This window comes from Lontra canadensis, unplaced genomic scaffold (genome assembly GCF_010015895.1).
Source record: "Lontra canadensis isolate GAN:19392208 unplaced genomic scaffold, GSC_riverotter_1.0 scaffold32, whole genome shotgun sequence".
Taxonomy (NCBI): domain Eukaryota; kingdom Metazoa; phylum Chordata; class Mammalia; order Carnivora; family Mustelidae; genus Lontra; species Lontra canadensis.
In genome coordinates, this window is record NW_022631026.1 from 7,404,785 (window position 1) to 7,424,632 (window position 19,848).

At 52.3% G+C, this 19,848-nt stretch overlaps 1 protein-coding gene across 5 annotated transcripts in view; it reads left to right on the forward strand.

Annotated features, from left to right (window-relative positions):
• ATP6V1C2 (ATPase H+ transporting V1 subunit C2) overlaps positions 1-19,848 on the forward strand; it is a 53,095-nt gene that overhangs the window by 18,664 nt on the left and 14,583 nt on the right. For 3 of the 5 annotated variants that reach the window (XM_032866845.1, XM_032866844.1, XM_032866847.1), the window contains exons 4-6: positions 8,737-8,822; positions 9,720-9,749; positions 15,745-15,839. In XM_032866845.1, the coding sequence (XP_032722736.1) occupies positions 8,737-8,822; positions 9,720-9,749; positions 15,745-15,839 (211 nt within the window). The remainder of the gene's footprint in view (positions 1-8,736; positions 8,823-9,719; positions 9,750-15,744; positions 15,840-19,848) is intronic. The other 2 variants (XM_032866846.1, XM_032866848.1) reach the window with 1 other exon arrangement.

A 19,848-nucleotide genomic window follows, 5' to 3' on the forward strand; every position in this document is an offset into this window, starting at 1 on the left:
TCTTGGTCTCTCGGAACCTCAGTTTCCTGAGCTCACTGTGGCCTCGCCTTGTTTATCATTCATTTATAGACATGTATGTACACAAGGTGCCCAAGGCCCGGTGACAACTCACTAGATAAAAGCTGTTGCTACTCTTGCTTCCAGACCCTACGGAAACCCTCTGTCCCTCCCTGCCTCCTGTGGGTCCTCTCCTCCCCAGCTTGGAGTCATTTCTGGAAACCAGACCAACATTCGTCTGCTTTGGTCTGAATCATCCAAAAAACCAGGGGAAGGCGGGGAGCCCTGTGTTTCCCTTCCCGTGGATGCCCGTGGGGCCTGGGAACCTGAGAGCCACGCTCCCTTCATGGAGAACTGGGTGTGTGAGACTCCGTCCTTCTTCGCACAAAGCAAGAGGTCAGGCAAGTGGGGGTGGGCCGCCTCCCAGGGTGGGGTACCCTGAGGAAAGCTGGGTCCACAGGGGTGCTCTGGAGGGAGGAGACATGAAGCTTCTTTGTGCGTGGTTGCAGTGGGGCCGCCCTTCAGGAAGAATTGTCTGTGCTTGGGGCCCTGGGACAGGGGCACTGCCATGAGATGAGCCCATGGAGATGAGCCCTCTGCTGTGTACCCAACGTCCATCCGGGCTGGGCCTAGAAGAGCCCTGGGGCCCTGCACGACAGACGGTCTGCTGAGCGTGGGATTGCGGGAGGACAAGAGGGACACAGAGATCTCAGGCGTACCTATCCCACTAGGCCCTCAGCTCTTGAGCCATCCTGTGTCCCAAGGACCCCAGGGAATGGCCCCCGTGGAGCACAGGGTCCGAAAACAGCGGTGCTGAGAGGTACCCCGTGGGGCTCTCAGGAAGAACGAACAGCATTGTCATTGCACACCTGGCCAGAGGCAGCGCTTCTTCCCTGACCCCTTTCCCCCCAGGTTCCTAGCATCTGGATTCAGCCTGCCCAGCTCCTGAAGGCCTGCCCTGCCCTCTGATCAATTCCCTACCTGCCCTGCCTCACACCTGGGTGGGGCTTCCATCTTTCTCACTTTCTCCCCCGGCTCCCCGTTTGACGGGCAAGGTTAATTTGAAAGAAATCTTAACCAGCTGAGCCCAGGTAGCATGCTCTTGACTTACTACTTTATTTACTTATGGCTCTCTTTTATGTGCAATGCCATTCTTCTTCTTTTTTTTTTTTTTTATTATGAATACATGCTGGTAATTTTAAAATCCAGATTCTCCCTCTGCAAATCTACTGCCCAAAGAAATCCATTTCGGCAACATGGCGCCAATCTTTCTAGACTTTTCCGTGCATAATGCGTGTATTTTTATGTCTTCTATTTTTACAAAAATGTGACCATCACTACAGATACTACTTACAATTTTCTTTTCCCCCTTTACTCCCAAGAGGTACGGCCTTTCGTGGCCATCTGTGAGAGACACATCTTTGCGTAGGAGTTTTGTGCATGGGAGCAAGGATTATCAGAAGAACCAGTTCCTGAAAGTGAAATTGCTGGGTGGAAATACCTTACATGTTAAAAACTTTGGATAGTTGTTCTGAAAATACTCTCTAGTAACTAGGCTATACCAATAGACGCTGCATCAACAGGGCAGTGGTGTTTCAATTTTCCAGGGTGCTTGCCAGTGCTGAAGTCATAAAGCTTTGTAATATGCCAATCTGATAAGTGAGAAATATTTCATAGCGAGTGAGTTTGAGCTTTTATCCTAAATGTTTATAAGCCATTTGTTGTTTCCCTTCCAAGCATTTTTACCAGTCTCCCTCTCCCCCCATTAGTGTTAAAAAGTGATTTTTGAGCATTTCTTCAGGTGGTTGTTGGTCTTTTGTTTATTTTCTTTGGAGAAATGTCTGTTTGAGCCCTATGCCCACTTTTGAGTGGAGTTGTTTTTGTGTCATTGAATTTTAGGAGTTCTCTATATACACTGGATATTAATCCCTTATCAGGTATGTAACAAACATTCACTCCCATTCTGTGCGCCTTTGTATTCTGCTGATATTTTTGATGCACAAAATTTTAAAATTTTTGTCAGGTTCAGTTTCTTTTCTTCCTTGCCCGTGCTCTTGGTGTCATATCCAAGAAATCATTGCCTAATCCGGTGGCGGAAGTTTTGACCCTATGTTTTCTTTCTTTCTTTTTTTTTTTTTTTTTGACCCTATGTTTTATTCTATAGTTTTATACTTTTAGGTCTTTCATCCATTTTGAGTTCATTTTTATTATATATGGCGTGAGGTGGGGGGCCAGCTTCATTCTTTCATGTGTGGATATCCAGCTTTTCCAGCACCATGTGTTGAAAGAGCTGTCCTTTCCCCCATTGAACCATGTTGGCACATTTGTCAAAAATCACTTGATGTATATGAGTGTTTATTTCTGGGATCTCTATTCTGTTGCATTGGTCTATATGTCTGTCTTTATGCCAGTACCACCTTATTTTCATTATTGTAGTTTTATAGTAAGTTTTGAAATCAGGAAGTATGAGTCCTTTTGGCTTTTGTTTTGTTTTTATTTTTTCACAAATATTCTCCTGTCCCTTTCTCTTCTTTTGGGACTGCCACAATGCATATATTGGTGCATTTTGTGTGTCCCATGGGTCCTTCAGGCTCTGTTCACTTTTTTTCAGTTTTTTCTCTTTCTGTTCCTCAGACTTGATCATTTCCAAGACCTGATTTCAAGTTTGCTGGGTCTTTCTGCTCAAATCTACATTGGAAGCCCTTTAGTGAATTTTTCATTTCAGTTATTATACTTCTCAGCTCCAGAATTTTGGGGGGGAGGGGGTGTATTTTTTCAAGGCTTTCTCTCTATAGATCTTTTCATTTTGTTCATAGTTTATTTTCTCAACTTTCTCTTCATTTTCTTAGTTCTTTGAGCGCCTTTAAAACAGTCATTTTAAAGTCTTTGGGAGATCTGCCGTCATCTCTTTTTCAGGGACAATTTATATTCCTTTATTTCTTTCCTCTGAATGGGCGATACTCTCTTGTTTTCTTGTATGCCTTGTGAGTTTTTTTGTTGAACATTGGACTTTGAATCTAATAACGTGTTAATTCTGGAAATCCTATCCTCCTCCTTCTCTGGGTTTGCTGGTTTTTGGTTATTAGTGTTGCTTATTATTATCATTTTGAATTGTTGTAGGCTGTCTCCATGCCAAGGATCAGCCTGAGGCATAAACTTACAGTCTCGTTAGGTCTTTTCCGAGCCCTTCCGTGGATCTGAACGCTCACTTTCTGGTGTTCCTCGTATGCACAGTTGTTTTTGAATATTAATCTTCATGTCTGGCTCCTGAAGTGGAAAAAGAAAAATGAAGGGGGGGAGAAAGACACAGGCTCTTTAAATACCTTGGAGGTCAGCGTAGCTAAGGGGGTGGGGGGAGGCATAACACACTGACCACCCGGCTCTGTACCCCCGTGATCAGAAGCAGCCGTCGGAACACAGATTCCCCGTGTCTCGAGGGCAGCATCCTTTAGACCCACCTCGGCTCCTGCAGATCATGTCCAGGAGCACACAGCTGCCCTCATGCGTCTGAGGGTTGTGAAAGGGGTCGCTGCTACCATGCTGAGAACTGAAATTGGTTCAAGCCTTCCACTGGCATTTGCAAGCCTTCAGCAGGTTCCAGGGTTCCTCTCCTTACATCAGTGAGACAGGCACCGATGGACCCAAGGCCTCGATCAAAATACACGGTGTTTGCGGTTTTCTTTTTTTAACTCAAAATACGATCTGTACATTCTCCCTTATGGATCAGTATACATCTTCACTGAGTACTTCAGAGGAAGGGGCCGCGTGTCACTTAAACCAGCATTGAGGAGCGTGGACTTTGGAGTCGTGTAGATTTGGATCAGTCTCTGCTTTGACACTTGTCCCCCTGCATGGGGTGACTTTCAGCAACGTAACTCTTCATGTTTTCACCTTTCAAATGGGGATATTACCCAGCTCAAAGCACCATCTCAAGAGTTGTGTTCTTGAGATCCTTAAAAGCCCTTACAAGTCAATAATTTTTTTTTAAAAAAAGGAACAATACCAGCAGAAAAAGCAGCAGGGGAGGGCATGAGCATGCTATTTGCAGAAGAAGAAAACAGACCATTTATGGAGTCAATGAGCCTGTGAAAAGATGTCCAGCCTTCGTGAGGATCAAAGAGATGCAGATCAGAGCAGCAGCGCGATGGCGTTTGTCAGCTATCAGATCGGCAGAGATGAAACATTCGTGGCACCTGATGCTGGCGACGGTTTCGGGAAGCAGGCCCTCTTGCCCAGCGCCGGTGGGGCTGTACGCCGGCTCTGTGTGTTTGGAGAGTTGCTTAGCCTGTTTGTTAAAAGTCATCAGCGTTCGTTCCCTTTATTCCACTGGTTATCCTTTAACAGCTGACCCTGCCTGCGCAAGTGGGCCAAACATGTGCACCGTTGCAACATCCCATCATGGGGGAAACAATCCACGTGTCCACGAGTAGGGCGACAGAGCCCAGGAACCAGGAAGCTCCGTTCACGGAAGTGTGTTCCCAGTGAACTGTGGAGTCACGTGGCCCCTGAGGTTCCTTCCGGTGAGAATGTCCTGACTCAGTAAGACCACATTTGGCCGATGACTGTCGTTGGTCACCACAGCTACGTCGGGGCCCCTTTTGTTATGTGAAGTAAGTGAGCTTTCCAGTGGTTAAACTTCATCAGACCGTGTTATTCTGTGGTGTTCCGCGGTGGTGGACATGCCTGAGGCCAGATGCGCGGCCATCTTGTTGTGGCTAAGAAATCCATACGGGCTGGAATCGGGAGCAGCAGAGAGTCGTTCACAAGATGATGAGTGCGTTCTGCTTTGCAGTTGACAAGGAAGCAAGCATGGGTGGCGTTTAGGTGCTGGGGAGTGCCGGGATTCATGTATTCACTCAACAAACATTTCCTGAGCTGGGCATCAGGCACTGGGGTGGGGGTGAGAGCCACTGCTACCTCCAGGTAAACAGGTGATTTTCTCAGAGCAAGCAGCACAGAGGAGATGGAGGTGCACCACCGGACCAGGGATAAAGAGGAGTTGCCGACAGTGTCGGAATAGAAGCTTCCCGAGAGCCGGGACTTTGTTTAGTTCACAACACTGTGAACCGTGCTGGGCACCCAGTTGCTTAACATACAGAATTTTGGTGAATGAATGAGCAAACAAATGAATAAATAAACTTAGCGAGTCAGGGTCTTAACAGCAAACAGAAGACACATTCAGACGAGGAGAATCTGTTTATAAAGGGACAGACAGTTGCGTGTGGGCTGTAGGTGACCCACAGTAGGGATGGTGTGCAAACCCAGGCAGGTGCAGAAGCGTCGTCACACCCGCAGGTTGGAGGGGAAGAGTGGAGAAAGCTTCTGGGAACTGAGAGGGAACCAGACTCAGGGTCTGCCACCCTCCCCGGTCTCCTGTCGAGTCTCCCTGTGAGCGAGGCGAGCGCTGGATGCGGTCCACCAGACTGCCTGGAGCACATCAGAGGTGTGCCTGGAACTCCGTGCCTGGAACCCCTGGGGCATGGCATCAGACTCCACCGAGAACCCCGGGAGACGAGCAGGACCGTCCCCGTTTGATAGCGGAGGAAACAGAATGAGATCATTTGGGTCACTAATTAGGATAATTATAACTCATTATAATTAGTGTGATGCAAAGCTGCTGTTCCAAGCAATGACAACACATTTGTCGAGATTTAAGTCCAGGCTGGGTCTCAGCGACTGTAGACAGCAGCGTGGCCTCGGAGTCCTCAGATGGACCGGATGGATGGGGTCCAGTTCCTTCTCTGGGCCTCATCCGTCAAATGGGCTAATATTCGCTTTCAAGTTGTCTGTGAGGGTTCCGTGGGGTAATGTTTACAGATGTTGTACCTGGTAGACTCCGCTAGAGTGGTAGGTGTTACCAAAAGAAAACTCACATAAGCTACAGACGTGTTAAGGCTTTGGAAATATTTCAGAATGCAAAGTGCGTGTTCCTTTGGGCAGAGGAGTATGGTTTTCATTTTTGGGTATTTTTAAAATTTTGATCATGAATGCATTTTACTCTGATGGGAAAACAGGTTCTTCCCTCTCCCTCCCTCCCCCCTTTCTTCCTCTGCTCATCATTCTCTGCCTTTCCTCCGTCCCCTTTCCTGCCTTTCTCCGTCCTATTCTCCCTCACTTTCTTTAATCTGGGACCTTTCATTGCCCTTCTGCCTCAGTTTCCTGTGTTGGTCTCCAGCCCTCTGGCCTCATGCTCTGAGTGGCCAGTATGGCTAGTCCCTACAACAGCAGAAGACCATGTTCCCATCTGGAATTCGGTGACCTGATCCAGGCTTCCTGCAAATACTGCCTCCTTCCTGGGGGCCAGGGTTAGGTCGAGAGAGGGCCTAAGGCAAAGATTTGGATCTTGAGAGCTTTCCGACTTTGGTCCTGGTTTGACATGTTTTCCAGCCGGACTTCTCAGTGCTCTCACCCTCTAGGAGCAGACAGTCTGCTGCTAGACCCTTGGAGTCTGATCAGTTACATATATATATTTTAAATGATTTTATTTATATATTTGACAGAGACACAGTGAGGAGGGAACATAAGCAGGGGGAGAGGCAGGGGCAGGCTTCCCGCTGAACAGGGAGCCCAATACGGGGCTTGATCCGAGGACCCTGGGATCATGACCTGAGCTGAAGGCAGATGCTTAACTGACCGAGCCACCCAGGTGCCCTGATCAGTTATATTAATATTTATAATAATCCTGCAGAACGGATATAATCTGCACCTTACAGATAAAAGAACTGAGGCACAAAGAAGTTTAATGGATTTGACTGAAATCATACATTTGGGGGCGCCTAGCTGGCTCAGTGGGAAAAGGGTGTGACTCTTGATCTCGGGGTTATCAGTATGAGCCCCACCTTGGGTGTGAGATTACTTTAAAAAAAAGAAAAAAGGCAGGACACCTGGGTGCCTCATTTGGTTAAGCATCTGCCTTTGGCTCAGGTTAGGACTCCAGGGTCCTGGGATCGAGTCCTGCATGAGGCTCCCTGCTTCTCCTCCTCCCTCTGCCCCTGCCCCCGCTGTGCTCTTTTCCTCTCTCTCTCTTTCTGATAAATAAATAAATAAATAAATAAATAAATAAATAAAATCTTAAAAAAGAATAAGAAAAGAAAAGAAAAAAAAATGCTGCAAGGGTGCCTGGTTGGCTCTGTTGGTAGAACTTGCCACTCTTGATCTTAGGGTGGTGAGTTCAAGCCCTGGGTTGGGTGTGGAGCCCACTTAAAAATTAAAAGCAATGGATGGAACTAGAGGGTATCATGCTTAGCGAAATAAGTCAATCGGAGAAAGACAGCAATCATATGATCTCCCTGATGTGAGGAAGTGGAGATGCAACATGGGGGGTTAAGGGGGTTGGATAAGAATAAATGAAACAAGATGGGATCGGGAGGGAGACAAACCATAAGTGACTCTTAATCTCACAAAACAAACTGAGGGTTGCTGGGAGTAGGGGGGTTGGGAGAGGGGCGTGGGGTTATGGACATTGGGGAGGGTATGTGCTGTGAAGTGTGTAAACCTGATGATTCACAGACCTGTACCCTTGGGGATAAAAATATGTTATATGTTTATTTAAATAAATAAATAAATAATAAGTAAATAAATAAACATTTTTTAAAAAAGAAGCCATTGAAAAACTATTAGCTATGTAACAAGTCTTAATTTATGTCTAATTTAAATAAATTTATTTTTATAAAAAAAATTAAAAGCAAAATAAACAAAAGTGATACATTTGGTAACTGGTGGAGCCGTGTGAATTTGAGTCCTTCTACCTTGAAATCCTGCCCTTCCCGTTCTTTTCTCATACTTCGTTTTTTTTGGGGGGGGGACCTCTGGTTTATTTGTTTTATTCTTTTTTGGATCTTCCAGTGTCACATCAGTCTCAGGTGTACAACATCGTGATTTGACGGCTCTGTATGCTCGTCGGGTCACCGTCCTTTCTCATACTTTCTGAAGCCCTCAGGATCCTTTCTGGAGACTTAAATGTTGGATTTTCTGATAATAAAAGCAATACTGAATTATTGTATTCCATAGTAATTCAATACTGAATCATCATTATGGATTTTTTTAAAGATTTTATTTACTTATTTGCCAGAGAGAGAGATCACAAGTAGGCAGAGAGGCAGGCAGAGAGAGAGGAGGAAGCAGGCTCCCCGCTGAGCAGAGAGCCCGACGCGGGGCTCGATCCCAGGACCCTGAGATCATGACCTGAGTCGAAAGCAGAGGCTTAACCCACTGAGCTACCCAGGCGCCTCATCATTATGGATTATAATAAAAAAAACATAAAGTGGGAAGAACATTTCCCCGTAGTTACAGCCGTGCTGTCTCTGTAAATCTGTATCTTGGGTTTTTTCCACGGAACGTGATAATACATGCCTTGTTCCACAGTATCAGGAATTCTTTGTAGACCTTCCTTCCAGGGGCGTGTGCAGCAGTCCCTCGTCGGATATCCCATTTGCTTCCAACAATCCCCTATTGTTGAACCTTCCCATGGTTTCCAGTGCGTTGCTCTCAGCAAGAGTGCTACGAAGAACATCTTTTGATTCAGAGAGGTTTTCGTGTTCACCCTATTTCCTTAAGACGGTTTCCCAGAAGTGGAAATACTGGTTTGAAGGGTCTGCACATTTGAAGTCTGTGCCTCCACATTGCCAGAGTCCCCAAGGGGCAGCGCCCATCTCTCCCCACCCCCACCCCCGATGAAATGTCACAGACGATTTGGAGGGCACATTCCCAGTCTGACTGCCTTGTGTTCTTTTCCCAAAGCCTCATAAAGAAGATGGCCCAGAGTGTGGTAGAAGTCATGGAAGATGCCAAGGGGAAGGTTCCGGAGAACCTCCTAGCCAACGGAGGTAGGTCACTGGCATGTTCGTACCCAGGCCCCTCTCAGCCAGTTCTAGCCCATTGCTCGCCTGGTCAAGGCTGCAGGCAAAGGCCCCGTGGAGCGTCTGGATGGGCACATTGAGCAGAGCTATACCCCCCCATTTTGAGCTCAGCAGGACCTCTGGTTTGAAGACCTGCCCCTTGGCCTGGGGAGGGTCCTGCTGTGGCATTTCTAGAGCATCTGATGTTTTTACCCTGTAGAAACCTGGAGGGAGAATGGGGTCAGTGGGGTCTCAGGGTTGTCTGATATGCCCGCCTTCCCTATGAGCTCCTGCTCTGTCCTGCTTGGAAAATTCCACCCGTTCCCCACCCCCACCCCCACCCCACCCAGCCCAATTCATTCCTCTGTCTCTCCCAGAAGAAGATGGAAAATGCCTTCAGGGGCTGAGGAAAGCCTCAGACTTAAGTCTTGAGTTGTGCCCTGTAAATCCAGAGAGACCAAAAATGCTCTCTGTTGTGTGTTCGCATTTAGAATTTCTGTCTCTCCTGGGCGGTAGGGGAGACCCCAGATTCCAGAGATATTCAGGCCCCTTAACTGTGGACATACAATCTGAGTGCGCTGGAAATGTGCAAGGCGCAAACTTGGAGACTTGGGAAACTTCAAATCAGGTGTTTGAACCCCGCAGAAGTCGCGGAACGTGTGACCGTCCGCATGAACACAAGACCAAAAATGAGAGTGTAAATTCTGTACCTGACATTTCTGTCACTCGTTATGTGTCAGTTCATAGTTTTTCCCTCTTGGGAACCACAGAAGGTTTTTTTTTATTCGCTTGTTTAAATGGAAAAAGGGAATTGCTCATGCTCCCAGATCTGAACTTGGCTTTGTGGGTTCGTGCGATGGATAACTCTTCCTTATTACATTGCAGGTTTGAAGGAAAAAATGAAATATTTAAAGAGTAGGTTGTACGTTGTTTGCCGTGAGTGTGCTTGGCGTGATGCCTGTGTGTCCCTGGGAAGGGGGAACTCTCAGTCTGGTCATTGGGGTGTGGTGATTGGGTCCTGGTGGATTTCTCGAGTAACAGCCTGGGACCTGGGTCACCATAGCCATATGACCTATCACCTGTTTTATTCCTTTTCCCTCTTTCTCATGTCTGCCCTGCTTCCCTCCCCACCTCCCCACCCCCAGCACTGCATGCCTCTGGAAGTGGGGTGATCCTATGGTTCTGGAGTTCAAGGTGGACTTTCTCTGTCTTTTGGCTGTGGTCTGCTCCTTACTCTTTGATGTTTGTCCTCAGTGCCCACTCTCCTGCCTGCACTGGGAGTCTGGCTCTTGTGGACCCTGCCGGCTTACATGTCAGGCTTAGCATCATGTGGCCCTGCTGGGGTCCACTCACACAGGGCTCTTCTCTCAGGAGCCTTGGGGAGGAGGGGGCATCCCTGGGCCTCAACAGGCCGTTGCTGGCTCAGAGGAACCATTTGCTTTAGGTTTTCTCCAGCCTCCTCAAACTGGTGGAATTTAGGCCAGCAGATCCTTCTAGGACAAACAGTTAAGCCCAGCAAATCCTTTCAGGGGGAACACGGGTCTTTACAGATCGGAACTTAACCAAAATTCCTTTCCAAAAGCAATCTGTTAGTGGCACTGACATTTCTTGCTGGTGCTAGTAAAAAATTATTTTGTTAAATTGATCTTCCTTCCCAGCAGGTAACTTGTAAGGGCCCTAGACGGAAGGGTTGGCTTAAGGTAGAGAGCTACTTTGCCATGTAGAAACCTGGACTTTAAGGCACGAGGATTCGAGCTCATGTTAAAATAGCGGACAGGATGCTTGCTTTTACTCAAAATTCCCATTACTTAAAGCTAGACGTTATCATCCCGCGGTCTCCATCCCCAGGGCAGATGGCTGCTGTTCTGAAGCCCGGCTTCCTCTCGGGAGGAGGAGTTTCAGCTGTATTTATCTATGTAATATGCTTCATTACCTCCAGGCCCCCTGTGAATGGGGTCCCCATGACTTTGGCGAGACTAGAGCTTCGAAGGCTTATTCTGTAACCAGCTTTGTGCACACAGAGGTCAAGGGCTGCGGCCGCTGACTCCTGACATTCACAACGCGTGTTAGCACAATAAAGGCTCTGAAAAGTACTGCAGTCCAGGGACCTGGTCAGAGTGACTTTGTCTGGGGCTTCCCTGGTAGGATTGGGCTTGGGAAATCTTTTTCTTTTTCTTCTGCAGAGCACCCATGGAACTAGTGAGCTAGCAATGGGCAGAATGAACTGGAGGGCTCCAGGTTGGCTTCCGTAGGTGGGATTTAATCCATCTCCCCCAGGGCCATGTCATGGGGACAGCCAGTGGCGGCAGCTGCCTTAGAGAGGTCAGACCTGGTCCTGGACCTTGGCGGGTCACCTCTCTTGGTCCTGGTTTTCTCCCCTGTCCGTGGACTTCATTTCTCCCCTGTCCATGGACTACATCCTTCTCAGGCTCCTTGCCTTGCTGAGGCATCTCTTGTTTTGGCTTGTTCTTTGCCCCCAGCTGAGCTTTGAGTCTGGAAGGAAGGCTGTGGATGCTTTGGATTGTAGCAGAAGCCCGGCAGACATACCGCTGTTTGGAGTGGGCCCTAGATCGTGCACAGAAGTCATAAACACCTGGAGATCCGTTCAGTGGAGCGGGAGACGGGCCATGGCCCATGTGTGTTTGCGGGTCCCTTGTCCTGCTCCCTGCCGGGAAGGCCTTGTTGTGGTTCTCAGGCAAGGTTCGTTACTCAAGGACAGCTGCCTGTTTATTGCATGTTTTGATTCTGAGTGAGCCTGCCTGGGTCATGGTCTGACCTCCCGGGCCAGGTGTCCAAGGCTCCTATGACTTCAGCCGGGGGAGGGGAGGGGAGGCCTGTCCTTTCCCGGGCAGGCAGACAGAAGGCCGCAGGGCTGGAAGGACAGGCAGGCCCAAGGGAATGGCTTGCTGCTTTCTAAGATGGAGAACTGTCCTCAGACCATGTTGTCACCAAAGGTGATGGGTGTGGACAGGGCCACGCTGCCCTTGGATGTGTGCTGAGGGTGAGGGTCGGGGTCAGGAGCTGGGGTGGGAGCGTCACTCAACAGAGGCCTCAGGAAGCTTCTGGGCTGGGTGCTGAGCACGCAGAGGGGCTTGTTCTCCAAGAGCTCCTGGCCAGGGGAACAGCCTTGCGATCCTGCACGTGCCGTGATGCCAGAGGAGCCTCGGGAGCCCCCCCAAGGAGAAGAGCAGAGTCTGCCAGGAATGACAGGAGCCCTTCTAGAGGAAAGGGCCAGCTCATTCTCTCTGATCTAAATGCCACAGAGACCCTAGCGTCTGTGACAATGCCTGGGGACGAACTCCGTGTACAGCGTATCTCTTCGAAGCGACCCATGTCCTGCGAGTTATTTCAGTCCCCGGGGTTATAGGGAGGTTCTTATATGGGACCCTTGCTCTGTCCTGGGCACTGTGACAGGCTCTGGGGACACAGAAACAGCCGTCGGCCCTCAGGGAGCCTGAAAGTGCCAAGAGAGTGGGGGAGGCAGGATCAGGCAGCATTGGAAGAGGCAGGGGACAGGGGAGCGTCCAAGACAGTGGGACGGGCAGTCAGTTGGCAGGCTTTTAGGTGCCGGCCCTTGTCTTGATGCTGAAGGACAAAAGCAGCAGGGAGAGTATGGGGTGGGAGGCAGCTTGGCTTGGAAGTGGCAGAGTAGGGAGGAGGAGGGGCTTCTGGCCAGCATCTCCTGCCTGGAGCCAGGCAGCGGGGGCGAGGGGGTAAGCGGGGAGATGGGGGGCTCCCGTGAGTGGGATCAGTCACCATAGGAGGGCTCCTTCTCCACCTTCTGGATCTGCCTCTGGCTCTACCCCCACCCACACCCCCATTATCCACGCATTCGTTGTTCCTCCCCGGTTTGCACTCTCCCCTGCAGGGGTGGCAATACAAAAAACCATAGTAATCCCAGATTTTTTTTTTTAAAGATTTTATTTATTTATTTGACAGAAATCACAAGTAGGCAGAGAGGCAGGCAGAGAGACGGGGGGAGGCAGGCTCCTTGCCGAGCAGAGAGCCCGATGCGGGGCTCGATCCCGGGACCTTGGAATCATGACCCGAGCCGAAGGCAGAGGCTTTAACCCACTGAGCCACCCAGGCGCCCCAGTAATCCCAGATTTATACCTAAATCTGTATTGGCTTGAGGTGCCATAACAAAACACCAGCCTGGGGGGGCCGACGTAGTAGACACGGATCTCCCACAGTTCTGGACGCTGGCTGTTCACGGTCAAGGTGCCAGCAGGCTGGTTCCTGCGTTGGGTCCTCACAGGGGCTTTCCTTGGAGAGAGCACACGGGGAGGGAGAGAGAGAGCTCCGTGGTGTCTCTCCTTACAAGGACGCTCATCCTAACGGATCAGCTCCCTCCCCTTGGTGACCCTTGTCAATTCCAGCCCCACTGGAACCCAAGGGACCTCTTCTAAGGGCAAGTGAGCCAGACGTGTCAGCACGTGGTTCTTGGGCAGAGATGGGCCACCGTGCACACCATAGCCGTGACCGTCCGTGGGTAGACAGGGAAGGGGCATGGCACTCTGTATGCCCCACCACTGCATGCCGGTTCCACCTCTAAAATGGAGATGATGATAGCACTTAGTCGGGTTGAAAGGGAAGTTAAATACAATAATTCCCGGGTCCTGGCCAACGGGAACAGTCAGTGTCACCTGCCTGATCGGTTGTGAGGCCCTTCCCGCTTGTTGCACGCCCCCCTCTCCAGCAGGCTGCTTTCCTCCTCTGAGCCCCATTTCATCTCCATCTGCGTCCTGGGGACTCGGCTGCCCTCCTGTGGGGCTCCAGCTTGCCCTGAGCTGAGCTCATCTCCTCTCCCCTCTGCCCCCTCCTGTCCTCTGCTGCCGTTGCAGCTGCCCAGCTTAGTCAGTGTCCCCTCCCTCTACCCTCTCACCCCGCCTGGAAATCCAGGTGTGCCTTGGGCCGCCTCCGTGGGCAGTCGTGTGGGCCTGCCCTTCCCCTTCCGCTTCCAGAGCTTGGGCGCCTCTCAGCTGCTCCTTCTCTCCCACACTCCCCTGCCAGCTTCTCTCCTGCAAAGCCCCTGTTGGCTCCCGAGAAATCTCAGTGCACGAATGTCCTTGACTGACCACACAGCCCCCAGAGGCTTGGTGTCCTAACCTGCTTGGTGACCTTCCCAGCCCTGCTGTTGGAGTTGGAGCGATGTATGGCCACTTACTGGCAGATAATGGGGGGGGGGCTTCCATATGTGCGCCTAGTGTCTTTATCATCCCAGGAGAAAGTGTAGACATGGCCTTCCACGACCCTGCCACAGCCCTCCTGTTCCATCGGCTTGTCCCAGAGACTCCTGGGCCCCCGCACACCTCCTCTGGGTGTCCTCAGCTCACACTCAGTGCCCTCCCCCTCCAGCCATGTGGCAAACTCCTGTCCCCTCCAGCCCCTCCCTGTGGCCCTCCCCGCCCTCCCTGGGAGTCAGGCACCGGCTCTCCCAGCCCTCGCACCAGGCCACGCTTCTGTTGCCGCTCGCCGGGGTGTGAGGTTTGCCTGGTCATCTCCCTAGGTGACTGAGCACCTTGAAATTCAGGTGCTGTGGTCTCTGCTCCCCCTCATGGTGGCAACCTGGGGTTTAGTGGACGTGCCCGACTGTTGAGTGAGCAACCACCAGTGCCCTTTCCGTGCACAAGGACATGCTAGGAAGGGCAGGCGTGCGCGTGTTGTGGCGTGAGAACCCAGTGGAGGAAGGCTGGTCTGGCTCGGGTTCACGGCGGGGGCCGCCCCAGCATTGCGTGCACTGACCCGACTTAGTGCTCCAGGGGGCACTCCGAGGTGTGTGGCCTGCTTTCCCACCCATTTCTCAAGTAAGGAGACTGAGGTGCAGAGGGGCCAGTTACTAACATGCTAGAGACCCAGGGTCCTGAATCGGCCCCGGTTCAGTCGTGTGGCATGTGGGACCTCACTCCGGGGCTCCTTCCTCTGCCCACAGCCAACAGGGAACCAGAAACATCTCAAGGGGAGCGGGTTTCGGTTTGCCTTTGGAGAAAGCAAGGGGAAAAGGGAAATTTTGCTGAGAAAACTCTGGTTTGGTCTACTCATTATAGACGTCTATATAAAGGACTGAAAAATGCATCTCCTCACCACGTACCAAAAACCACAGTCGCAGAGTCTAGTATTTTGCCAAGGTTTAAAATGCTGCCACTGTCATCGTCATCGTCGTCTTCTTCTTCTTTTAAGATTTATTTGAGAGAGAGTAGGGGGAGGAGCCGAGGAGAGGGAAAGACTCTTCAAGCCGACTCTAAGCATAGAGCCCAGTGGGGGGCCCGATCCTAGGCCCCCGAGATCACGACCCACACAGAAATCAAGAGTAGCACGCTCAACAACGCAGGCGCCCCTAAAATGCCTTTTTTGAAATCGCCCCCGCCCAGTGCTTGGGTGAGGACAGTAGAAAGACCGCTCAGCTCCTCTTGCGAGCAGGTGGCACCCGTACCTGGCTCTGTGGTCTTTGGGGTTGGCTTGAGGCCGTCGGGTATGTCTCTGAGGTACCTCAGAAAAGAAAAATAACCCAACAGGGGAGCGCGGCCAGCACAACCAGAAAAGGCGGGGAACGAGCCTGGCTCTCGGAATCTCCCGATCCTGCTTCTGCCTCGTGGGGAAGTAGGATCTCCCCAAGGCAGACCTTGGGGGCAGCCATCTGAGTGCGTTCGGGGCACAGGTGTGGCCGCTGGTGGGTTCTTCCGAGGGGCTTTGGGTGCTGCTGGTGGTCCTGACGGAAGGCCTGTGGCTGGCCCAGTACTCCACCGGGGGTGGGGGTGCAGCGTGTGCTTTCCCGGAGCCCCGACTCTGTCCCCCTGTTTCTCTGATCGCTTCCTTGGGTTCAGCGGGGCTGCTTGGCTTGGGGTTTGGCAACCTTGGTCTCATGAGGCAGGGAGAATCCCACTCACTTGCTGAAATGTGTTCCTTCCAGTTGACTTAACATCCTTTGTGACCCGCTTTGAGTGGGACATGGCGAAGTACCCTGCGAAGCAGCCGCTGGTGAGCGTGGTGGACACTCTGGCAAAGGTGAGAGGACGGCCTTCTCTCGGGGGACAGTTAACCTCTGCGCCCGGGCACTGCTGACCACCAGGGTGTTGGGGGCCCAGGCGGGGGTGCCAAGAGGGACTTTCTGGAAGGCCAGAATCGGGAGGCTGGGTGGGCTCCCAGCTCTGCGTAGTGACCCTGGGCGGTGTCCGTTTCCCCTCTGCTTCCTGCCAGCCCTGACCAGGCCTGGTGCCTTTCTCAGGCGTGGCCTTCCATGCCCTGGGCAAGGCCAGGGACTTTGGGGTTTCAAGGCGGGCACCTGCCCTCCCTCCACCTCTTCCGGCCATGTCCCCCGCCAGGCGGCTGCCTCTACCGGACGCACCCCTGGTGCTCCTTCTGTGGGTTCCCTCCAGCTCGTTACTTTCTGGAAGGTGCTGATGGAGCAGCTCAGCCCCATTCTGACCTCCTCATGAGAGCCGCATGCCCCCACCACATCCCGCAGTGATTGTTTGCTAGACAAGAACAATCTTCTTCCATGGAGAGTCCGGCTTAGGAGCCCTGACTCCTGGGAGGCATTTATGGAAGGCATCACAGCGGGTCCTGCGCCTGCTTTGAGGCACCTGTGACGATAGTGAGGCCAGGAAGGAGCACCTGGGTGGCACGGTCGGTTAAGCCTCCGGCTTGGTTTTGACTCAGGTCGTGTGTGGTCTCAGGGTCCTGGGATCGAGCCCCGCATCAGGCTCTGCGCTCAGTGGGGAGTCTGCCTGGGACTCTCTCTCTGTATCCCCCTCTAAAAGTAAATGAATAAATCGTAAAAAGAAAAAAAAAAAAAGCAAGGCCAGTAAGCACCACACGCCACAATTCTACCATCTCAGTAAGCGACGGCCTCCAGCTTTTACTTCATAAGTAACAGCACTGTGGCCCAAGTCTCTGGGGACATTGTGGGGGCTTGTGGCCTTGTTGACTCCTGTTTGTCTCACTGAGGGTGAGCGCTCATGGCCTAGGACTGCCCCCCCTCCCTCCACTATCTACTGAGCCCCTCACAGGCCGTGTCTCCTCCTGGCCCAGGTGGCGGGGAGAGTCTCAGCCAGGCCAGGAACAAAGCCTTCCTGTTCTCTCCTCAGACCACAGAGCCACCCAGGTGTGTCTGGGCGGGTCAGGGGCAGGAGATGGGCCCCTGGGACCCATCCAACTGCAGTCCTGTGTGCTGGCCATGGTGGGCTGGTGCCCGGCCCGTGTCTGTGGAAACTCGGGTGGGGCCAGAAGGCTCCGGAATCTGGGTGCGGCTCCTCCGGCACTGCTTACGCCACAGAGGTCCCGGCCCCTCCTGGGACAATTGGGCAGTGATTCCGGAAAGCCCTCCGAGGAGGGGCTGCCCAGCGCACCTGAGCCAGGTGTGGCTTCCCGGAGGTACTGTGTGCCTCTGCCACCCACCCGGGGGCGCGCTGTCCCTGCTGGGGCCGGCCGCACCCCGAGGGGCTCTCTGAGGCCAGGTGAGCCAGGCAGGCGGTCAGGCTGTGATCTGCGTCCTCTCAGGACGGTGCTCACTGGCATGGCTGTCCCGGGGGTGCCGGCTAGCAGTGAGGACCCCGGGACATGACAGGATGTCAACCGAGAGGGAAGCAGAACAGTTGTAGAGGATGGAAGTTGGCTTCTCTCTAGTTCAGGGACCCAGAGAGTGACTTTGGCAGGTAAGCAGGGATAGGGAGGAGGGCACCGGTGTTGACAGCATTCCCTATGTGCCCAGAACCACACTGGGCTCTTGTTTCCCGTGTCACCCCCACGAGGTAGGGTCCCCTTCCCGTGTCACCCCCGTGAGATGGAACCCCTTCCTCTGGTCTCAGATGAGGAGGCTGGCAGAGAGGTTCAGTGGCTTGCTCTGGGACCTGGGATGGGAATGCAGATCTTGGTTGTGCTGTGTGTGTGTGTGTGTGTGTGTGTGTGTGTGTGTGTGTGATTGGGGGGTGGGGCACATAGAGAGAGACAAGGCTTCCCAAGGAGGCCCCAGGCCGGCTCCGCTGCAGGGAATGAGCTCTTTGAGGCTCTGAGTATTGGCCCCGGAGGCTGACCTGCACCAGGACCCCGTGTGTGATGTCCTCAGCCTGGTCCAGGTCTGTTCCTCCAACGGGAGGTCCTTCATGGGGAGAGCCTTGGGGACACAAAGGTCGCTGTGTCACCGGGTGTTGAGTTGCACTTGCCAGGTGTCCGGGGAGGTCTCCCAGCCTGGAGGAGCCCTGTGCTGAGGTGGTCAGGGCTGGGCCCCCAGACCCTCCTGACTGCTGGGAACTGAGCTCAATGTGTCCCTTAAAGAGGAGGCTCAAGGGTAGGGAGGGCTTTGCCCCCTCCCCGCCCTGCATGTGGCAGCACGTGCGGTCACCTGGTGCCAGCCCAACATGGTGTCAGTCTCCACTGGCTGGGTTATGCTGCAGGTTCAGAAGAGCCCCCAGACCTCACCGGTGTGACACGGCACAAGGTTTACTCCTGAGCACACACACGTGCTGCTGAGGGTGGGAGGCCCATGCCGACCCCCTTGGGGCGCTGGCGGCTGATGTCTCTACCACCGGAAGCATCTCTGGGTTCTTCAGGAGGGTCCATGAGGCTCTTGGGCCTTCGGCTAGCTGGCCCCCCACCTCGGAGCCCAGCTGAACGCACGCCCTCAGCACAACCTGTGCCAGCTTCCCTCCCAGGGGTCACAGACACGGGGGTCATAGACACTGGGTGGGGCACCCAGCTCCCTGGAGGAGCTCTGGCTGGGGCAGGTGGACCTCACCTTGCTGAACGGGGACTTTTTTGTTTGATTTAAAAAAAAAAAATATATATATATATATATGTATATATATATATATATATATATATATATACATACATATATGTGATTTTAAAAGTTAAGACTGTGGGTTGTACCTTAGTTTCTTGGTTATGACTGCACACCGTTGTTATGTAAGATGGGTACATGAGATCTCTGTCCGATTTTTAAAAGTATTTTATTTACTCATTTTTTAAAATTTTATTTATTTGTGAGAAAGAGAGCACACAAGCAGGGGGAGCAGCAGGCAGAGGGAGAAGCAGGCTCCCCACTGAGCAGGGAGCCCGATGCGGGACTCGATCCCAGGACCCTGAGATCATGACCCAAGCCGAAGGCACTCAACTGACTGAACCACCCAGGCGTCTCTATTTACTCATTTTTTAAAGTAATCTCTACACCAGACATGGGACTTGAACCCACGAACCCAGGGTCAAGAACCGTACACCAAACCAACAGCCAGCAGGGTGTCCCCCGTGTCATCTTTTTGTCATTTCCCATGAAATCTGTCATTTTAAAGGAAGAGATTTTTTTAAATGGTAAAAAAAAAAAAATCACATATCTTATTTTAAAAATCAGACGTATCAAGGTACAACGATAAAAACGGGAACAGCTTCCCATGACTAGACCATTCCCTTTCCTCCTCCCCCAAAAGGTGAGCGACGTGTTAACCTTTGGAAGTGGATCCTTCCGTGTCTATACGAACAAAATCTGTAAATTTCAGCTCGGGGTCGTTCGGTCCCTCAGGCGGCCTCCGTGCTGTCGCGCGCCGACACCGGGGGTGTCCGTGTCAGCAGCGTTTGTTGGCATGGAGCGGGGGTCCCACGGGGTGCGACTGCGCGCCACCAGGGAGCTGGCTCAGGACGTGGGGCTCTGAGTTGGGAGGAGGGGTGCGGTCCCTCAGGAGCTGGGGGGTCGTCCTTCGCATACAGGAATCTCCCAAGACCATCTGGAAGGCCACGCTGTGTTCCGTAACGTGGGGCGCCCACCTTTGTTGAAGCAGTTCTGTGATGATGGGACTCCGCTGTCCAAGCATGAGCCCAGGGGGCAGGGGCTGTGTTTTGAAGGCTTCCTGGTGGGCATTTGCCTTTTCTGTTTCTAGCCATTGGGAGGACATCATCCCTCTGGCCGAGCAGGTGGGGCCTCTGAGGTCAGGCAGCCAGAAAGCAGGAGAGCTAGGCGGTGGGCCTTGGGCTCGTCCTGTATCCCCTCTTCCCACAACATGTCCGCCCGGGCCTGCTGCGGGTG